The following is a 17782-nucleotide window of genomic DNA, read 5'->3' as shown; positions in this document are numbered from 1 at the left end:
GAGGTCATATGCTGTAGGTCTTGAGGTCTAAGAGCAATATATGTATGTGTCCATAGACACATGCCCCCTTCACTGGGTGTGTCATATCACTGAATATCTTCAGATCCCAATTTCCACTGTGCTTAGGAAGGTGATGAAATTAGACTAAATAATCTCTATTTTATTTTTATTTTCTTGGTTCTCATGTCTGATGATGCTATGTTTGTCCTGGATGATTACAGGTTGTGAGGAGGAAGAAGCAAGGCACTAATTAAATTCTGAAAGAGCCATTGTAAAATATTTTAAAGTTATTTCACATAATTTAAGTTATGAAGGGTGTAAAGTTTGGAGTGTGAAAATGTATGTAAAAAATGTATGCATGCAAACGATGGTGTAATTAAGAATCTTATTTATTCTTAATATACTAGGGAGGTTGAAAGTGAATGGCTTGTTATCTCAGGGATAAAAGCTATATAGCATAATGGAAATAATAAAATCTGAAAGTTTTGAAAAAGTCAGGAACATATTGAGGAGAATGGTAAAGCACATTACAGAATAATGGGAGCAATGGGAGGAAGGGAAAACATAAAGATTTGAGTTTATTTTTAAACATTTTCTAGGTTTGACAGGTATTGGGAATTAAAATATTAAATATTTTAAATAAATATTAAAATACATAATGTAATATATAAAATATAACGTAATGTGTGATGTATGATAAAATCATATAATAAATGAGTGAGTTGATTTTAAAAATAAAGGGTCCAAAACCACAGAAATGCTGTTCTCTGTGTAAGCTCTCTGAAGGCTGAGGCCATACCCATTTGATTCACTGCTGTGTCTTGGGCAAATAGCTCTGTGCTTGACATCTAATTTTGCTCACCAAATATTTGAGGAACAGGAAAACAGATGTAAGATGGTATTGTTCCTATTTTCCTAATGTACAAAGAGATAAACAGGAATAACAAATTTAACCTGGAATTTTTAGAATTTTTGTCTTGGCTATAGAAGAGAGTATGTGATCATTATGAGACCAAAGTAATCACTTTAATTATTAAATAATCACTAATGGAATAATATGCCTAATGTCTACTGATAGAACAGTAAGTTTTTGGTGACCTCTGACCACACCATATCAAATATACTGATTGTATCTTATTAGATTTTTTTTTTTTCTTAAGGTCCTTAAAACGTCTGCAGACTATGTTAAATATCCTTTCTCTTTCAAGGACATAATAAGAAGACATCTATATTTATTCTTACATAAAACTAGACTTATACTCCATTCCCTCCAGCACTCAGTCCTATATTATATCCAGTAAATAGTGGAATGAAAATTTTTAAGACTGGCAAGATGGAATTTGTAATTGAAGTTTTGTTGTTGTTAAGGCCAAAAAATAGTATTTCATTTTCTATTGAATTATAAAATCATATATTCTAAGTACTATGTCTATTCGTAGATTCTCGTCAGTTAAAAAAGAAGATAGGAAAATAATTGGAAGGAATTTGTATAAAGTGCAAATAAGCTACAACAGCATGGGATAAGCTCATTTAAGTTAATGGTATGAATGATCTTCATAATCAATGATGGAAATGACATGATGCTTTTCTCAGGGAAGAAATGAAACCACAAAAAAATGGGAAGCATTGTTTTCAAAATGGATGCTAATGTGGTACCACATTTCTCACTCCAGATAGGAGCCTGAATACTAAGTAGAAAATTAAACAAAAATATGCATATAGCAAGCCTATGTGCTTGCCTCCTGCACTGGAGAATAAACAGAATACCATAACTGAGCACAAGCTTTTAAGTAGGGAGTCGATCTACAGAAATTGTCCTTTGCCCCGTAAGCATACAATTATGTCATTAAATCACAATCAGGGGTGTTAGAAGGAGTAATTAGGAATATATTGTAGGGTTGCGCACTCATAAGAAATTTTTTATGGGAGGGAAAAAATCTTAAGCATTCACTGTGGGGAAGTCTCCTAAGACTTTTGAAAATCAAGCATTTCAGCCCATGAGGCTTTTATTTAGCAAGAACAGCCAGAAGAGGTGAGTGTGTGTGTGTGTGTGTTTTACCTTAATTTGAAGGTTGTTTAAACGTCTTGCCTTTCTCATCTCTGGCCTAACATGTTCATAGGAAAACAGACGAAATGTTTCCAAAGGGATAGTTAGTAAGTTTTTCTTTATATTTTTCTTAAGGAATCAATTCCAAGTTTCAGTTTGAAATCATGCCAGGGGCTTCATCTGGGTTCTTCAAGATAAATCCTGACACTGGAGAGGTAGTGACCACCACCATACTTGACAGAGAAGTTCGGGAAGTTTTCACCCTTCGAGGTAAGGGATGCCTGACTATGGTACAAACCAAAGTAGGCAGCAGGAGGTTAGTGGTGAAATTTTACATGTCTGTAGAATGTCTTTAGTAAACTGCTATTGACCCAGTGCTACCCAGTTAGTTTGGTCTGATGCAGCAGTCTAGTTGGGGCAATATATTTTAGGCATGAATTTATGGCCACAGTCTGTGCCATCTTTTATTTCACATCAGTACTCGTGCGAGATGGAGGAGTCCCTTCATTATCTGGCACCACGACAATTCTCTGTACTGTAGAAGATGAGAACGATCACGCACCAGAGATTATTGTCCCCGGTCATGACATTGAGGTTCTGGAAAACCAAGAGCCAGGGGTTGTCTACACTGTTTTGGCTTCTGATATGGATTCTGGCAATAATGGAGCTGTCAGGTATCATGTAATTGGTAAGTATTTTCTCCACTAAAATTCTCCTCATGACACTGACTGAGTTGACACACTGGTGATTATTCTGTATTTGGTGTCTATTGCAGGGTCTACAGAATACATGCTCAGTAAAAGCTATTTGGTGCCATATGTGTCCTTTCCACAGACAGCCTGAGCCACTGGCTTCCAAAGTCTTAAATCTCCCCTCTGCAACTATTGTGAATTTTTTGTGGTAATGTTAGTGGGTGTGTAGATGGAATATATAACTTTTTTTCTACTTTTGTGTCTTTTATATGATCACTAATATTCTTATTATTTTGAGCCAGCAAGACTTTTGTCAGTCTTTTTTATTTTATTTTATTTTTTTTTTAAGATTTTATTTATGTGACAGAGAGAGACACAGCGAGAGAGGGAACACAAGCAGGGGGTATGGGAGAGGGAGAAGCAGGCTTCCCACTGAGCAGGGAGCCCGATTCGGGGCTCGATCCCAGGACCCTGGGATCATGACCTGAGCCGAAGGCAGACGCTTAACGACTGAGCCCACCCAGGCGCCCTCTTTTTTTTTTTTTTAAAGATTTTATGTATTTATTTGACAGAGAGAGAGAGCACAAACAGGGGGAGTGGCAGGCAGAGGGAGAGAGAGAAGCCGGCTCCCCGCTGAGCAAGGAGCCTGATGGAGGACTCCATCCCAGGACCCTGGGATCATGACCTGAACCCAAGATAGACGCTTAACCAACTGAGCCACTCAGGCACCCTGCATTCTTTTTTATTTTATTTTATTTTATTTTATTTAAGATTTTATTTATTTATTTGACAGAGAGAGAAATAGCAAGAGCAGGAACACAAGCAGGGGGAGTGGCAGAGGGAGAAGAAGGCTTCCCGCAGAGAAGGGAGCCCAATGCAGGGACTCCATCCCAGGACCCTGGGGATCATGACCTGAGCCAAAGGCAGTTGTTGTCAGTCTTTTCTTAAATGGAACCTGGAGGACACAGAGATAGACAGTTCCCAGATCTGAACACCAGTATAACACTTAAGAACTATAACCATACCCCACCCTTGATCAGAGTCTGTAGGAACTTCTACCCAGAAGATAATTTTGTGATATGGCTCCCTTTGGATCAGAAGCATAAAAATTTCTGACAAAATAATGGTAGCATTTGTATGGAGAGAGCCACATCTTCTTATTCATCTAAAAGAAAAGGTGATTTTTGGTATATGTCATAGAATGATAGGAGTTGAGGAGAGAGTAATGCTTCAGAGACTGCATCTGATGGGGAGAAGGTGCTTTTAGATCTTGTAAAAACAGTTTTGGGACTAGCTTCTGAAAGCTATCACTTTCTATTTGCTAAAAATTCTAGAACGCATGGCATTTTCTATGTGCCACCCATTTTACTGCAAAATGAGAATAGCTTTATTGCCTTTTTACCTGATTATAAAAGTGATATATAATTGGTATAGAATATGTACATATTTATGAAGAACAAAAGTAGTAACACAAAAATTTATATCTTGCAGAGGTAACTCATTTATTATTTTGAAAAACACTTCTCCATGAACCTTGGTGAATGGAGACATCAATTTTATATATATTGGACAATTTATATATGCTACTTTGTTATCTCATTTTTTAAACTCATTATTTATTTATTTATTTATTTATTTATTTATTTATTTATTTAATCAGAGAGAGAGAGTGAGCACAAGCAGGGGGAGTGGCAGGCAAAGGGAGAAGCAGGGTCCCTGCTGATCAAGGAGCCCAGTATGGGACTTGATCCCAGGACCCTGGGATCATGACCTGAGCCGAAGACAGCCACTTAACCAGCTGAGCCACCCAGGCCTCCTTAAACTCATTTTTTAATATACTATATGAATCTTTCATATCAGTAAATATACACATATGTTAGCATTTCTAGTGATGCCTCTTCTTACTGCTTATGTAAAATATCACTTAATTCATCCATCCCCTTTTATGGTCTTTTAGATATTGAGTATAATAGCAGTCTTACTATTATAAAAGTGTTGCAGTTGAACACTTACCCAATTATTTCCTTATGATAAATGTAAGTGGAGTTATCATGTCCAAGGGCATATATATTTTAAATGTTTATGTGTATTGTCATACTTTCATCCAGAAGAATGATACCCTTTCAAACTAACTTGTGTAAGTAAGCCCAATTTTACTTCTTTTCTACCTGTTGCATTGGGTACTTTCCTTTGTAAACTCCACTTGTTTTCTAGAACTTTCCAAACAATCTGTGATTAAGGACCAGGGTTTGAATTTTTTTTTAATTTTCAATCTGTTGTGCACTGAAACTTTTGTAAAATACAATAAATATGAATTACCGTGAGGAAGAAAACAAAAAGGCATACACAATGCAAGCCTCAGGGTTTTTTTTAATCTATTATGATATTATGCAGACATAAAATTATTCTGTCAAGTCTGTATAAGATTTTCTAAATGCTCACTTTCAAATTCTGGGGTTTATCTTGTCAAGCACTGATTACAAACAATCCCCAGAGTGCCACCCATCCCCCTTCACTGTATCAGGGTTTGCTCATTTGCTTCTTCTTCCCATACTGTCAAAGTTTCCCCTTCTGCTGGTTTTACCCATCAATATTTACCAGTCCTTCCCATCTTGAAAAAAGACTTCCCTCAGATACATCCCTCCATTGTCTCTTTTCCTTCACAATCAAGCTTCTTAAAAATCATTTGTACACTCTGGTTTCTGTGTCTTTACCTTACTTTGGAATATGTACTGAAACTGCCCTTGCAAAAGGCACTTAGGATCTTGTTGCTAAATCCAGTGGATCCCTGTCATTTCTTAATTTAATTGTACTGCTTTGTGCCCTTGTGCACCATGCCCTGGACACTTGGTCCCACCTTGACTTCAGAAAGTCACTTTCTCCTGATTCTTCTTCTGCCTTTCTAGACAAGCCTTCCCAATGTCCTTGTTCTGTGGGTGGTCCTCTGACTTACTGGAGTTTCCAGGGTGTTTTGTGCTTTTTTTTTTTTACTTTGCTCATGGACACACTCTTACCATGTCATTTCATCCAGTCCTCATCTTCAGCTACTGCTGACACCCTTATATCTCCCTATCTTTATCTGCATCCGAGATCTAAGTCCCATTAAAGGACATTTTTTTTAAAGTAAAATAATGACTTTCACACAATTATAAAATTAACAACTGCCGAAGATATTTTATTTATTTTATTAAGTCACTGATTAATGAGCAAACTAAAAAGATGTTAAAATTGGTCCAAGGAGGGGCGCCTGGGTGGCTCAGTCTTTAAGCGCCTGCCTTTGGCTCAGGTCATGATCCCAGGGTCCTTGGATCGAGCCCCGCATTGGGCTCCCTGCTCTGCAGGAAGTCTGCTTCTCCCTCTCCCACTCCCCCTGCTTGTGTTCCCTCTCTCGCTGTGTCTCTCTCTGTCAAATAAATAAATAAATAAATAAATAAATAAATAAATAAATAAATAAATAAAATCTTTTTAAAAATTAAAAAAAAAAAAATTGGTCCAAGGAGAATTCCAGGACACACGCACGCGCACACGCACGCACACACACAGAGGAAATAAGGAATTCTGAAATGCAGACGAGGTCTAGCTGCAGGACAATAACCAGTGACATTCCACTAGACATAATTAATTTGCATTTCTGTGGACAAGAATCACTGTTATCAGCTTTCAACAATTTACAGAGTGATAAAATAGATGGAGCACATGAAGAGAAAAGCCAACTCAAATGGCAAGGCCAGACCCGATATTCAATAATCTTTTTTTTTTCACCCTAGCACATCCACTTATCTTTCCCTCCCATTTCAAATTGTTTCACCTCAGAGACCCCGTTGTTGTGCCCAACAGCATTGCATTACCAGTGTGTCCCCAGCTGCACTCAGCACCCCCTCCTTCACACCGTCCCGCATCACAGTCTGGCTTCTCCTACAGTCTCTGTCGGTAACCTCGCTCAACTTACCCTTAGTGGAATCTTGAAAAACCATGTACTACCAACACACATATTTTTAAGTAATCGACTAAAAATTTTTATTAGAAGTTTAACTAGTATCTCTCGGAGTATCATAAATATTGACATGTTAAGATAAATGGCTATATCACCTTTTAAAAATATCAAATAGAATAAAACATACTTTTTAAAAAATATATTTGAACAACTTCCCAGGCAGGGGAAGGTTCCCATTCAAGGCCAAGTCAGGCTCCTTACCTGCCTTCAGTCCCACGGGCCCTGCCCAAGCCAAGGGCACCTGCGGGGTCAGGCCCACAGCTGGGAGGAGTCCCATGCTCTCAGACACTGAGAGACCCAGACATCTTTCCAGAAGCACTCTGGACCTGCAAAGCCACCTGCCAAGGCACCATACTTAAGAGATAGACTAGGGAGGATGCTAAAGGTAACAGTGTTAAGGAATGTGGAGGGGCGTCTGGGTGGCTCAGTCGGTTAAGCGTCTGCCTTCGGCTCAAGTCATGATCCTAGGATCCTGGGACTGAGTTCCCGCATCGGGCTCCTTGCTCAGTGGGGAGCCTGCTTCTCCTTCTCTCTCTGTTCCTCCCCCTTCTCATGCTCTCTGTCTCTCAAATAAATAAAATCTTAAAAAAAAAAAAAAAAAAGGAAGGTGGAGAAGACAAACTCACATGATTTTAGGTGATTTCTCAGGCAGAACAACTTTAGGAATAAGAATATGTAAACTGAGCTTCTGGAAATTACCTTAAAACTACCAGTTTCCAGATACTCTTTAGAAAACTTCAGATAACCCCAGGGGTACTCTTACCTCATTTTAAACACAACTGGTCTAAACACCCTTCACTCTTTCACCAAACCCCATCATGAATCCTTCATCCCTTCCTTCTTACTTTTCTCCTTAATATCTTTGGGATGTGTCCACTTCCTCTATGCATGTCTTCATTTAGAACATCCCTGGTGCTCAAGCAGATTACTGTAATAGCCTCCTAACTTTCCTGTATTCTAACCAAGCTTTGACATTGCTGCTCAGCCCTCCTCCCAAAGCAGAAATGTGATTCATGACCCTTTCTCCTCTAAAATCCCTCAGGAGCTCCCTAAGGATGTTAAGGCAGACTCTTCAGCAGTATACACAGGGCACTTCATGATTTAACCCCCTGCTTATCTTCTAAATTCACGTCTTCCCGGCTGCCAACCCTCTCCCTGCCCTCTCCACGCAAACCCCCAGGGAACCCTGTGTTCTAGTTACACTGAAACACTTGTAGCCTTTAAGTCCTCATATTCCTAAGACTTCCCTCAGGCTCTCCCCTCTGCCTAGAACACACTTTCTAAAACTTTTAGCCAGGCTCCCACCTCTTTAGGAACCAGTTTTCATGTCACTCTTTCTAATAAGCATTCCTGCCCATCCTAACACAGGACTGTGTGTCCTTCCTCTATGCTTCTGGGCATTCTGTGCGTATGATTTTCACACCACACTTTAATGTCCCAGGACTGACCCAAATTCCTCCTGGACTGCAAATGCTTGGAGACTGGGATCATGCCTTACTGCCTTCATATTCCCAGCATCCAGCACACACTTGGCATGTGGCAGGTTCTCCTTAAATGTCTGCTAAGTGAATGAATCAATTTATCAATGACAAATGCCACAGAAATGTAGGTTTGTCTGATCACCCCTATATATAGTTTGGTACAAATTAGTTGTGTTTTATGAACAAAATACAAATGCAAGTCCCTTCTCCTCAGCCCCCAACACTGCTTATGACTGTTGTTTTCTTGAATGCTGTTCTACTTCTTCCCCACATGCTGCTGGCAGACTCCAGTAAATTCCCACTCAGTATTTTATTTTATATTTTATTTTATTTTAATTTTATATTTGACACAGAGAGAGAGAGTACAAGCAGGGGGAGCAGCAGAGGGAGAGGGAGAAGCAGGCTCTCTGCTGGGGCTCAATCCCAGGACCCAAAGGCAGACGCTTAACTGACTGAGCCACGCAGGCGCCCCAATCCCACTCTATTTGGAATAGGGTGCTTCATCCAAGAATATGCCCCTCATCCAAGATATGGCCAACAAGCCACTGAACTGTATTTTTCCTAATTTTTAGTATGACTTTAAAATATCTTCTCTGTGTTCAGGTTTAACTTTGATTCTGCTTGGTACAATGCGTAAGAGTAAAGGGAAGGTTGTTTTTTTTTTTGAGGATACAGAGAAGACTAAAACCTCATCATTCCTTATGTCAGGGAAGAAACAGACAAGTGTTCCCCTATCTCTTAGAGAAGTGTTATGAGTCATGCACAAGGTACCTGGGAATGTGGAAGAGAATCTCACTGCATCCACAATACTACTATCCCCCTGTTAATTTTTTATTGATATCTAAAAATGGACATTATATCCTGTTTCTTATCTCTTCCTGGTATTGTTTTATTTCAAATAAAACATACATTTTAATTATCTCAAGAGGAAAAATGTATGAATATAAAAAGTTGTAAATGCATACACAAAAATCCACACTGCTGCAAATCAGTCAAAGCGAGTGTTTTAATTATTTGAATTAAGAGAAATATTGAATTATATTATTCTGTTTATCCCCTGATAATAGAGCCTTCATGAGGGCAGGGACTCTATCATGTTCACTGTTATATCCTTAATACTTACAAAAGTGCTAGGATGTAATATTCATGAAATAAATATTGAAATGAATGAAATCCTATATATATATGAATATTCATATATTCATTCATTTATATATGTGAATATTCATTCATAAAAATGAATGAATCCTATATATATATATGTCTCATCATATATATGACGGATATATATCACATATATATGAATCATATGTATATGTATATGTTTATGTATATATAGCTAGCAAAGGGCTGCTACTTCTTCAGTTCCAATGAGTTTTGAATTTGAATGTGTTTTCTTTAACAGATGGAAATACAGACGAATACTTTGCTATTAATGAGACATCAGGAGAACTCTCAACCACTCGTGCTTTGGACCGGGAACAAGTCAGCAATATTACCCTAGTCATCCTGTGCTCTGATCTTGGGGATCCACCGAGGAGCTCTCTAGTGCAGTTGCAGGTTAGAGTTTTGGATGACAATGACCATGGCCCGTCCTTCCCCATGCTGCATTACCAGGCCTCCGTGAGAGAAGATGCTCAAGTGGGAACAGTGGTTCTCGTGCTGTCTGCCGTGGACAGGGATGAAGGCCTGAATGGACAAACTGAGTATTTTCTGGTGGATGAGGCTTCTGGTGCATTCACCATTGATGCCATGGCAGGTACATTGAGAACCCGCCACACGCTGGACCGAGAAGCCAGATCTCAGCATACATTTAGGGCTGTGGCCAGAGACTGTAGTGTCCAGGGCTCAAGAAGCACCACGGTCATTATAGAAGTACATGTCACGGATGTAAATGACAATGACCCAGTTTGGGTGCAGAACCCCTTGGAGATTTTTCTTTCTCCCCAGTCGCCTACTAACCAGACAACTGCCATTCTGACAGCCAGTGACCCTGACTTGGGACCCAACGGAACTGTCATTTTTAGTTTTGCAGAGACCCAGTCAATGTTTTCTATTAATAAATATACAGGAGAAGTTCAACTTCAGCACTGCCCATCTTCTGAATATTTTCCAATCTGGCTGCAGTTAAAAGTTAGGGACCAGGGGGTTCCAGCTAGGACGACCACTGGCCTCTTAGTCGTTCACATGGAAGGGGAAGATGTAAAGATTTCCTTCAGCCACCATCTCTATAAAGCGACTGTGACCGAAAATTGTGATGCAGGTGAGTGTCCCCTCAAGTTTTTATATATTGTACCTGTTTGGGCAAAATACTTAAAACTAAGGATTATACCACAAGAGTGCTATTGCGGATTCAGTCACAAATTTCTGAGTTCAGCCAATTTTTAGTATGCCGATGTTCATCCATAGTGCAGTATTAGAACAGTACCTTCAAATATAGTAAAATACACACACATACACACACAACACATACACACACACACAAACCCTTAATGACAACAAAGAGTAAAAATACTGAAAAATAAATCATTTAGGGCTTTTGAAGTTTCCGTTAATATAGGTTTACAACCTCAAAAAAAAAAACCCTTTATTTAAGTGTATCTGAATTCCTTAACAAGTGTACATTTCCTAAAGTACTTCCTTAGAAGTACAATAAAAGAGGAGGTATGTTGTGGTTAAATGCTTGGGCTCTGCCTGAGTTTAAATCCGAAGTAAGCCACTGTGCCTCCTTGGGCAGCTGAATCTGTCTGAGCCTCAGTTTCCTAATCCATAAGGTAGGAAGAAGAATTGTGCCTACCTCGTTAGGTTCTGGGGGCTGAATTAGCCAGTTCACGTAAAGCACTTAAAACAGCGTCTGACACATAGTAAGCATGTAATAAATAGAAACTACTAATACTAGTATCATTATTCACTTTGATACCATCAGCAGTGAGTGCAGTAAAATGTGATACTCAAAGAACTCAGTGCAGTTCAGACCAGACTTCTGTGAACAGTAACTGTTTTTCCTAGTAACACTAGATTCTTCTCCAATTACTTCCTTACATTTATGCCATAATGGGAAACGTAAATAAAAAATCAGTTTTAATTATCTTTCTAACCCAAAAGTGAAAAAACTTCCTTATAGATACTTGTAAATTGAAAGACATTTGACCTGGGTAATTATATCCAGCTAGAGAGTGGAGAGATGCATCTACTGATTCTTTCCACCCACCAGGCAAAGCACATGGACTCGAAGAGGAAGAGCTTGGTTGCTAAAGGTGCGCTGTGCGCTGTGCATTGATTGATTCACTTCATAGTGAAAATATCTATGTTATACATGTCATACTGCCTTCTCTATGAAAAGAGAAGATTCATTAATACTGAATATTAAATTAGGGTTGTTTTCAGTTGCAGATTATTAACGTGACTTTGACCCTTTTCAGAATTATGGTTATCCCATAGGTTGCTTCCTCAGAAGGCCTCTCATTGATTCTAAACATAATTAAGAGTCAATTGCCGTTATCTGCATTAAATGGAATAATGTGACTTCCAAACTAAGTCAGAAATTTCCAACTTATATTCTTATGTGTAATGAGACTTCCACAGAAATGTTAAATGTTAAACAAATGTTAAACAAATGAGATATTCCTTAGAGCTATATTTCTATTACTCTTAAGAGGCATTCATTCCAACATCAGAGCAGAGCCTGATGGAAAGTAAAGTTAACGTTTTCTAAATTATATAGCACAAAATACAGTACATTAATCAATCTTGAAATTGATCTGATAAAATTACAGAATCTTTGGGGCTCCTGGGTCAGTCAGTTAAGCATCTGCCTTTGGCTCAGGTCATGATCCCTCTGTCCTGGGATCCAGCCCCGGATCCAGCTCCTTGCTCAGCGGGGAGCCTGCTTCTCCCTTTCCCTCTGCCTCTCCCCCCGGCTTGTTCTCTCTGTCTCCCTCTCTCTCTCTCTCTCTGTCAAATAAATAAGTAAAGTCTTTTTAAAAATTACAGAATCTTTGAGCCCAGCCTTCATCTGCAGTGCAAATATGAACATTTCTCTAAATATCCTTGACACTCGGTCTTTCCGTCTCTCCTTGAATATTTTGGTGACTGAGAATATTTGAATATTTAGAAGGGTGGTTCTTGAAATTGGGTGTGAAACAAATGATCTGTAACCCACCTGTGGAGGTTCTGCCTCATTAGGTCTGGGGTCCAGGAATTGTTTTTAACAAGCTCTGCAGGTGATTTGACTGCAGGGCAAAGTTGGAAAATCTCTTCATTTGGGAAGTCATTCATATGTGGAACCTAACTCTGCCTCCTTTTTGTCTCTCCGTAAATCTAGTTCTGCCCTCGGGAGCACTCCACTGCTCGACGCAGTCACTCTTCAGAGATTTTATTTGCTCCTTCCATGCATTTTTCTTTAATGACTATCAAGTGCCAGGTACTTTTCTACTGGGATATATTAGTGAACTTGTGAGGCTTACATTCTAGCAGGGATAGAGGGACAGTGTCAAAGAACCTAATAAATAACTTTCGTCTATTTAGATGGTGACAAATAGTAGGTAAGGGCGGGCATCATGGAGCAGGTACATTTGGGCAAAGACCTCAAGAGAGAACACAGTGTATTTGGGGATAGGGTATTTCAGGAAAAAAAAGGGAAAAGGTAGTGGTACCCTTTCTGGTTTGTTCAATGAACAGCAAAGAGGACTGTGTGACTACAGCAGAGTAAACAAGGGCAAGAATAGTAGGAAAGGAGGTCCAAGGACTAACAGACCACTGGGGGGACTTTGACTTTTCCTGAAGTAGTTTCCCCTTCTTTAATTCAGTCAGTTGTCCTTCACATAATAGGGTTTCCAACCACTACTAGTGAACATTCACATCCAGTATAATAAATTCGGCAGAGTAATAGGCATTAAATATATTACTCCTTGAAAGAATTAGCAAGGACATCATCATTGTTATCACGCTTGTGACATTAGTGAATGACGTTTCTAAATATTAAGTAATGTGCATGGGCTTTCCCTAATTGTTAGAAGATTCTTTCTCAATTCACCCAGGATCAACTTGTTTATAGAATCAAACCTAAGTAAAAGTCAATATTGAAGGCACCCCAAAGAAAACATTTCAAGATGAAATTAAGTTATGGATTAGTAAGTATAATATTTGTGGTTGAATTCAGGAGTGAATTAAAATCACACTAATAAAAACTGTCGTGGAAGTGCAAGATTTGCACCTGTTTTCATTTTCACCAGGTGCCATTCATTGGTATGTCACAGGTTCACTCTGTTGATAGGAGGCAACCATTATGGCAGGGAATGACCTTGATTTTAGCCTGTTGCCCATCACTCAGGCAGCGTCTCATTAAATCTGTACACCTTCAATCTACTCGAAGCCATTACAATTGGATTAATCAATATGGTTAAGAGTAACCTAGTCTGAGATAAAAAGTGAGGGCAGAAGACAGTGAAGACCAAATTACTTTCTCACCTCTGAAGGTGGGCCTCCTGTTAGAGATTCAGTCAGGAAAGCTAATAAATAAATGGATGGGAAGCCTTCATCCTGCTGTCTGCATCACTGTGTTTTTTGTTTTTTTCACTCCTGGTCAGAGTTGTCTTTCTTAATCCTCTTGTATTTAGAATTACTGAATTAGGGGCACCTGGGTGGCTCAGATGGTTAAGCGTCTGCCTTCAGCTCAGGTCATGATCCTAAGTTCCACATCTGGCTCCCTGCTAGGCAGGGAGCCTGCTTCTCCCTCTGCCTCTCTCTCTCTCTCTGACTCTCATGAATAAATAAATTTAAAAAAATTTAGAATTACTGAATTAAATTTGACTGTTACTTTTTAATAGAACTTAAGTCTCTAAAAATCTATTTATTAAATCTTACACATAAAGACAACTAGAAATACTTGGGCAGTACTACGATCTTGTGGGATCCATAAACATTCAGGTAAGTATACATTTCAAGACATCTGAAGCAACGAATTGGGACCTCACTGTGAAAAGTAACTATAACATGAGTAAAGCATCAAGTCTACATTGAGAGAGAAGCTAAACTTTGGGCATCGAATAGGAAGGAGAAAGAGAGAAGGAAAAGATGGCAGTAAAGTATGCTGTTGAATTTGATTAGAAGCAACTAACCTACACCTGGCTCGGCAGGATTTCCTAGCCTCCTGTGAAAAACAGTGTCAAGGTGCATAACGTATTGATTGACATTTCAAGCTGGCCAAAACTTTGCCTCAACCCGAATTCAGTTCAGACTGCCAGATCATATCCTAGACACCAGAAGGTGATTTTTTTGTTTTGTTTTGCTTTTGAATTCCAGTGGTTTTAAAAGACTGTAAATCCTTTGTTTAGTGGCTAGAATGGCCTTGATATAAATTATTTAATAACATTTTGTAGCTTCCAGGATTATTTCCTCCCAGATATGTCTTCGGTTTTTTAATTTTATTTTCAAATGAAAAATATGTGCTTGTTGGAGGTTTAAAGTTTCTGTGGGTTACTCAAATATCCTATCAGTAGGTATCACTTGACATCCTGAATGAATTATTTTTTGTATTATCATAAATTTTCATCACCCCAAACTAATTTTAACATTCAATATTCTTTTAAGAAAATAAAAAGTTAAAACAAATAAGTCCAATGTATTTGTATTTGTTTAACATTTCTTTCTTGGAAAGCCCACAGGTTTGAGTCTTGATTTACATTGCATTCATATGGGATGCCTGGGTGGCTCAGTCGGTTAAGCCTTTGGCTCACGTCATGTTCCCAGGGTCCTGGGACCAAGTTCCACGTCGGGCTCCCTGCTTGGTGGGAAGTCTGCTTCTCTCTCTGCCTGCCACTCCCCCTGCTTGTGCTCTCTCTCTCTCTGACAAATAAATAAAAATCTTAAAAAAAAGAACCAACATTGCATTCATCTACTGACAACATTAGACTTAAAATCAACTGTTTAAAATGATAAATAGTTCAGGGCGCCTGGGTGGCTCAGATGGTTAAGCGTCTGCCTTCGGCTCAGGTCATGATCCCGGGGTCCTGGGATCGAGTCCCGCTTCGGGCTCCCTGCTCCTTGGGAGCCTGCTTCTCTCTCTCTCTCTCTCTCTGTCTCTCATGAATAAATAAATAAAATCTTAAAAAAAGAAAGAAAATGATAAATAGTTCAGTATATAGTTCCCATTTGAAAAGCAGCTCTTTGACAGGTAAAATCTCCTAAAGAGTTGGCCATGGTAAGTTCCCCTACTCAAAGAAAGAGTCACTCTACAGGATACCATTTGCCTGTAAGGGAGAGGCTGCCTGTACAGCAACAGGAGAGAGACTTGAAATCCAAGTGATTCCCCTCTCTTTACTCTTGCCACTGTTCCTCTTCAACTAGATGAGGGGAAATCTAACTGTCCTGAATTTTTTGAAGTGAAAAATAAACCTCTTGGTTGTCTGTGGTGTTTCAATCCATTCAACAATTTAAATGAACCTTCTAGAAGCCAGCATTTATTTCTTATTTCACTCCCAAAGCTTTGGGTATCCTGATGAGGCTGAATCAGCAATCACAGTCCCCAGCGTGGACTATTCACAACTTCATGCACTTCCTTTAGTTACCATGAGGGGGGAAAATGAAGTTATGGATTGTATGGATGCTGTGGTTAGAAGTAAATACTCAGACCTTAAAAATCTTGAAATAAAATTAAAACATGATCCATGGGGGCATTCTAACTAGTCAATTATGTATATTTAATTTTGTATCATAAACAAATCTGATCTTGATGTGTTGATTCTTAACCAAAGTCGAGAATCACTTGTATAGAAAAATTGTGCAGCCTTTCTCTCTGGACATGGGCAGGCTCTGGATTCTGGCTGACTTGGGAGCTGCAAAGGAGAAAAGGGATAGCTCTTGAAAATGAAGGGAATTTGAAGTCTGGTCATGAACCTAGGGATGCAGACTAGAGAGGGAATCACTAGCAAATAAGGGGAGACTAGCAGCATTGGGTTTGCAGACAAGATTTGGAGTCTGATCCAACATTGAAGCAATACTGAAAATTCTCAACCTCATGCTTTAAATACAGTCTTCTATAAATCACAAAAAGGGGTAGTAGGAACATCAAGGGCTCACTTTAGCACCTGCTTTTCTCTAAGTTGTTATGAGTGAATTTCAAAGGACTGAATCCATCTATAGATAATCCTCCTTTTAAAAAATTCGGCCACTAAAGTCTGTAATCCCATTAAAAATACATTTCAGACTTAATTTTGTTTACTTCTCATTTCATGTATTAATTCTATATTGGTTTTCTTCCACATCTCTCTTTTCCTAAAGCTCATAAAAGGTCAATAAGCACTTTGTATAGCTTCCTCTATTATTTCCTTAGGTGTTCACAAAAGCAAATGTGTTCAAGATTTCATACCATTTATGTTCTAAAACATGGTTTTCATCTGTTCACAAATTATGGAAAATGATTTGTTTTGAGATTTTCCATGCTTTGTCTCATCCCAGGGGTGAATTTTTTGGAAAGCTTTAGTAACATGTGTTCAGTCATTTTTAATGATGGGAAGGTAGGAGGGAAAAATCAACTTTTCTTCCTTTTTTTATTATGGTAAGAAACACAAGACATAAAATTCACCATCATAAGTAACCATTTTTTAAGTGCACAGTACAGTAGTGGTAATGGTAGGCCCATCATTGTGCAATGAATTTCTAGAACATTTTCAGATTTTAAAACTGAAATGCTATACTCATTGGACAACAAATCATTTCGATCCTTCCAGCCCCTAGCAACTGCCACTCTACTTTCAGCTTCTAAGGGTATGGCTACTTTAGATACCTCATGTAAGTGGAGTCATAAAGTATTTGTCTTTTTCTGACTGGTTCATTTATGAAATCAAGGTTCATCAGTGCCTATGACAGGATTTCCTTCTTAAAAAAAAAAAGATTTATTTATTTGAGAGAGAAAGAGTGAGTGAGCTGGGGGTGAGGGAGAAGGACAGAGGGAAAGGGAGAGAATCTCAAGCAAACTCCCCACTGAGGGTGGAGCCCAAGACCCTGAGATCATGACCTGAACCGAAACCAAGAGTTGGTCACTCAACCAACTGAGCCACCCAGGTGCCCCAGGGTTTCCTTCTTTTTAAAGGCTGAATAATACTTTACTGTATGTGTATACTACATTTCTTTATCCACTCTTCCATCGAAGGACATTTAGGTTGTTTCTATCTCTTGGCTATTGTAAATAACGTTGCAGTGAACATGGGTGTACAGACATCTCTTTGAGATCCTGTTTTCAGTTCTCTGGATATACACCCAGTTAGATTTCTGGATCATATGACAGCTCTAATTTTAATTTTTAGAGGAACTTTTATACTGTGTTCCATAGTAACTACACCATTTTGTAACACCACCAACAGTGTCCAAGGATTCCAATTTCTTCATATCTTCACCAACACTTATTATTTTCTGGTTTTTGTTTTATAGCAGCCATCCTAACTGGTGTGAGGTGATAGCTCATTGTGGTTTTGATTTGTATTTCCCTGATGATCAGTGATGTTGAGCATCTTTTGAAAAAAAAAAAAATTTTTTTTTTTTGCTATTGACTTGAAGGAGTACCTTACAT

At 38.7% G+C, this 17782-nt stretch overlaps 1 protein-coding gene across 1 annotated transcript in view; it reads left to right on the top strand.

Annotated features, from left to right (window-relative positions):
- LOC123848833 (protocadherin-23) overlaps nt 1-17782 on the top strand; it is a 230840-nt gene that overhangs the window by 188219 nt on the left and 24839 nt on the right. Inside the window, exons 11-13 of the mRNA XM_045881726.2 lie at nt 2183-2317; nt 2526-2735; nt 9620-10477. Of these exons, the coding sequence (XP_045737682.2) occupies nt 2183-2317; nt 2526-2735; nt 9620-10477 (1203 nt within the window). The remainder of the gene's footprint in view (nt 1-2182; nt 2318-2525; nt 2736-9619; nt 10478-17782) is intronic.

Source organism: Mirounga angustirostris, unplaced genomic scaffold, assembly GCF_029215605.1.
Source record: "Mirounga angustirostris isolate CCGP_5_RB_7025 unplaced genomic scaffold, mMirAng1.0.hap1 SCAF_2, whole genome shotgun sequence".
Lineage (NCBI taxonomy): Eukaryota > Metazoa > Chordata > Mammalia > Carnivora > Phocidae > Mirounga > Mirounga angustirostris.
The sequence above is the reverse complement of the archived record's forward strand: the minus strand, read 5'-3'. Positions and strand labels throughout refer to the sequence as shown.